Source organism: Pteropus vampyrus, unplaced genomic scaffold, assembly GCF_000151845.1.
Source record: "Pteropus vampyrus isolate Shadow unplaced genomic scaffold, Pvam_2.0 Scaffold359, whole genome shotgun sequence".
NCBI lineage: Eukaryota > Metazoa > Chordata > Mammalia > Chiroptera > Pteropodidae > Pteropus > Pteropus vampyrus.
In genome coordinates, this window is record NW_011889140.1 from 7,004 (window position 1) to 9,345 (window position 2,342).

At 55.2% G+C, this 2,342-nt stretch overlaps 1 protein-coding gene across 1 annotated transcript in view; it reads right to left on the bottom strand.

Moving 5' to 3' along the window:
• Positions 1–7: 7 nt before the first annotated feature.
• The window catches only part of FAM171A1 (family with sequence similarity 171 member A1), an 18,435-nt gene continuing 16,100 nt past the window's right edge, over positions 8–2,342 (bottom strand). The window contains exon 2 of the mRNA XM_023522876.1: positions 8–2,233. Within this exon, the coding sequence (XP_023378644.1) occupies positions 530–2,143 (1,614 nt within the window). The 5' untranslated portion in view covers positions 2,144–2,233 and the 3' untranslated portion in view covers positions 8–529. The remainder of the gene's footprint in view (positions 2,234–2,342) is intronic.

The window sequence follows — 2,342 nt, forward strand, 5'->3', positions numbered from 1 at the left end:
CATGGGTTAAAAAAAAAAAAAAAAAAAAAAAAACGGACCTGAAATGTAACCTTAACGAAGCAAAAATCTAAGCAAAGTAAGAGCACGAAGCAGAGATGCATAGCTTTCCTTTGAGGTAACGCATACCCCAAGACACTAGGTGCCAAGCTAATTTCTCAATCGTAACTTCACAGGAGCATTATCGTGATAAAATTGATTCAAGCAATGCAAAAAAGGAGTTTCATCTGTTCCCGCAATCTGAGGGAGAACCGAGGACATCACCAGAACTTATATCAACGTCACTTGTGGGTTTTCGGTGTCCGGGGGTGGGGGACACGTCAAGCCCGTGAAAGGACACTGCATCCATTAGCATCAATTCTTCTGAGTCTTAGCTGTAATTCCGTTCTGACATTTACACAGCAAACGGTAATGCAGGAAATGTCCGCTGCCCACTGGCGACTTCCTCCACAAACGGGTACGCGCTTCCGTTAAGTAAGAATTTTTGGCAATTTTGTTAGATTCCACGGTCGGGTGGTGGCTCTGCGGCCACTCATTTAATGTTAAACGCCATCAGGGGCCTCTCCTCTCGCTTCTGCCAGGGGCTCTTCTTGTCCTCTCCTTGGTCATCATCGTCATCATCGTCATCGTCCTCGTGAGCAGATCTTCCCTGATCCGGGCTGGCTAAGGGCTCTGGGGGGGCGTCCACAGTCCGTTTGGTGGTCTCCTCCTGCAGGCTGGGCAGCTGGCCGCCGCTTCTGCGGCTGGAGCTGTCCAGCAAGCATCGCAGGGCACTGTCCTCGGGGGTGCAGACGGTGGTGCCACACTCACTGCCGCTCTGGTCCATGTCATCCAGATACACGAGCTGTGTGTAGGCGGTGCTGTCCGCCGCCCTCGGCTCCTTCTGCGGATGCTCCTGGACGGGTGGGTGATTTTGCGGGAGAGACAAGGGGTCTCCTCTTCCCTTCCGGGCAGATTTTGGTTCATTCATATCCACGCCCGAGTCCAAACTGGCATCGTTACTTCCGTTCCTTCCGGCTCTTTGGAGATCGATGTAGGAATGTCTGACGTGCGCGTTGGACCTGCCGTCCAGGGAGACGAACCAGGCCCGGGGGTGGGGGAGCGGCTTCCCCCCGCCGAGCTCCATCAGAGCCTTTTCGGTCAGGAGCTGGACCTCGCTGTTCATCTGGGCCAAGGCTGCGTCGTTCAGGGACGCCGGGATGGACAGAGACTCCGACATGGCCGCGTTCTGGGGGCTCCACTCCCGGCTGCCTGCGTCCTGCAGGTGCTGCTGAGAAATGGCCTGGCAGGATAACGGCTGAGCCTGGATCTGGGCGGACGGGTGCGGGAAGATGCCCGCGTGGGGACTGGAGAGCTCGGCCTGCAGTCTTTCGATTTCGAGCTGCTGGTCTGCCGGGACGACCAGGGGCTGGCCCACATAGGAGTGGTCCCCGGGGAGTTTCATATAATGAGCGGGGATGACCAAGGCGGGCAACACTTTTCTGTAAACGCTGTCATTGACCTGGTCAACGGAGCTACAGCAGATCAGCTGGCCGGGCCGTGGAAAAGACGTTGGTCTTTCCAGGTGGTCCACGGATCGCGACATCATACATTCAGTGGGTCTGCGGTCCAGCAGCTGTTCTTTTTCGGGAGAGGAAGGCGCGGGGTACATGTGTTCCTGAATGGTGAGCTTACTTCCTGTGGGAATATGGTTCACGGAAGCCTGACCGTCTCTGTCCTGCTTCTCAAATAAAGGCTGTGACAGCATGGCGTTGTAACTCCTCCTGTAGTCACTGCTGCCAGGGGACTCGTAGCCTTCTCTTTCCATCGATTTCCTGGACTTTAAGGGAAAAATCTCCACGGACTTGTGGTAATCTTTTCCCAACGTCCCGCTCGGGGTCAGGTTATCAAAGGAGATTTGGCTTTTGTCCTCCTCCTTATGAGAGAGGAGTTCCTCCCGAGAGCTGAATTCTTGGGAGGTGCTGTAGGAGAGCTTTAGCATGGGGGTGTGCGTGTCCACTTCCCCGTGGGAGGACATCATCTCCAAATGGACCCCGCTCATCAGCTCCTTTGTGCCCGGGGCGTCCGGGCGGCCGTGGCCGGTGACGGAGAGCGGGCCCGGGAACCCTGACTCCCGACGGGAAAACAGCAGGTTGATGTGTGACATGGACGTGGACTGGTCCCTTTTGGAATTCTCCAGGGCTGCAGGAAGCTGCAGTTTTCTATGGTGCTGACGAGGTTTCAAGCACTTCCGCCTACGATCAAAGAGACAGTCCAAACCCAAAGATTAGAGATTCTCGTCAGGGTCAAGTTTCAAGTAAAATCGTAATTCGCAACTTCCACAGGAAGAAACAAGACGAGACCCC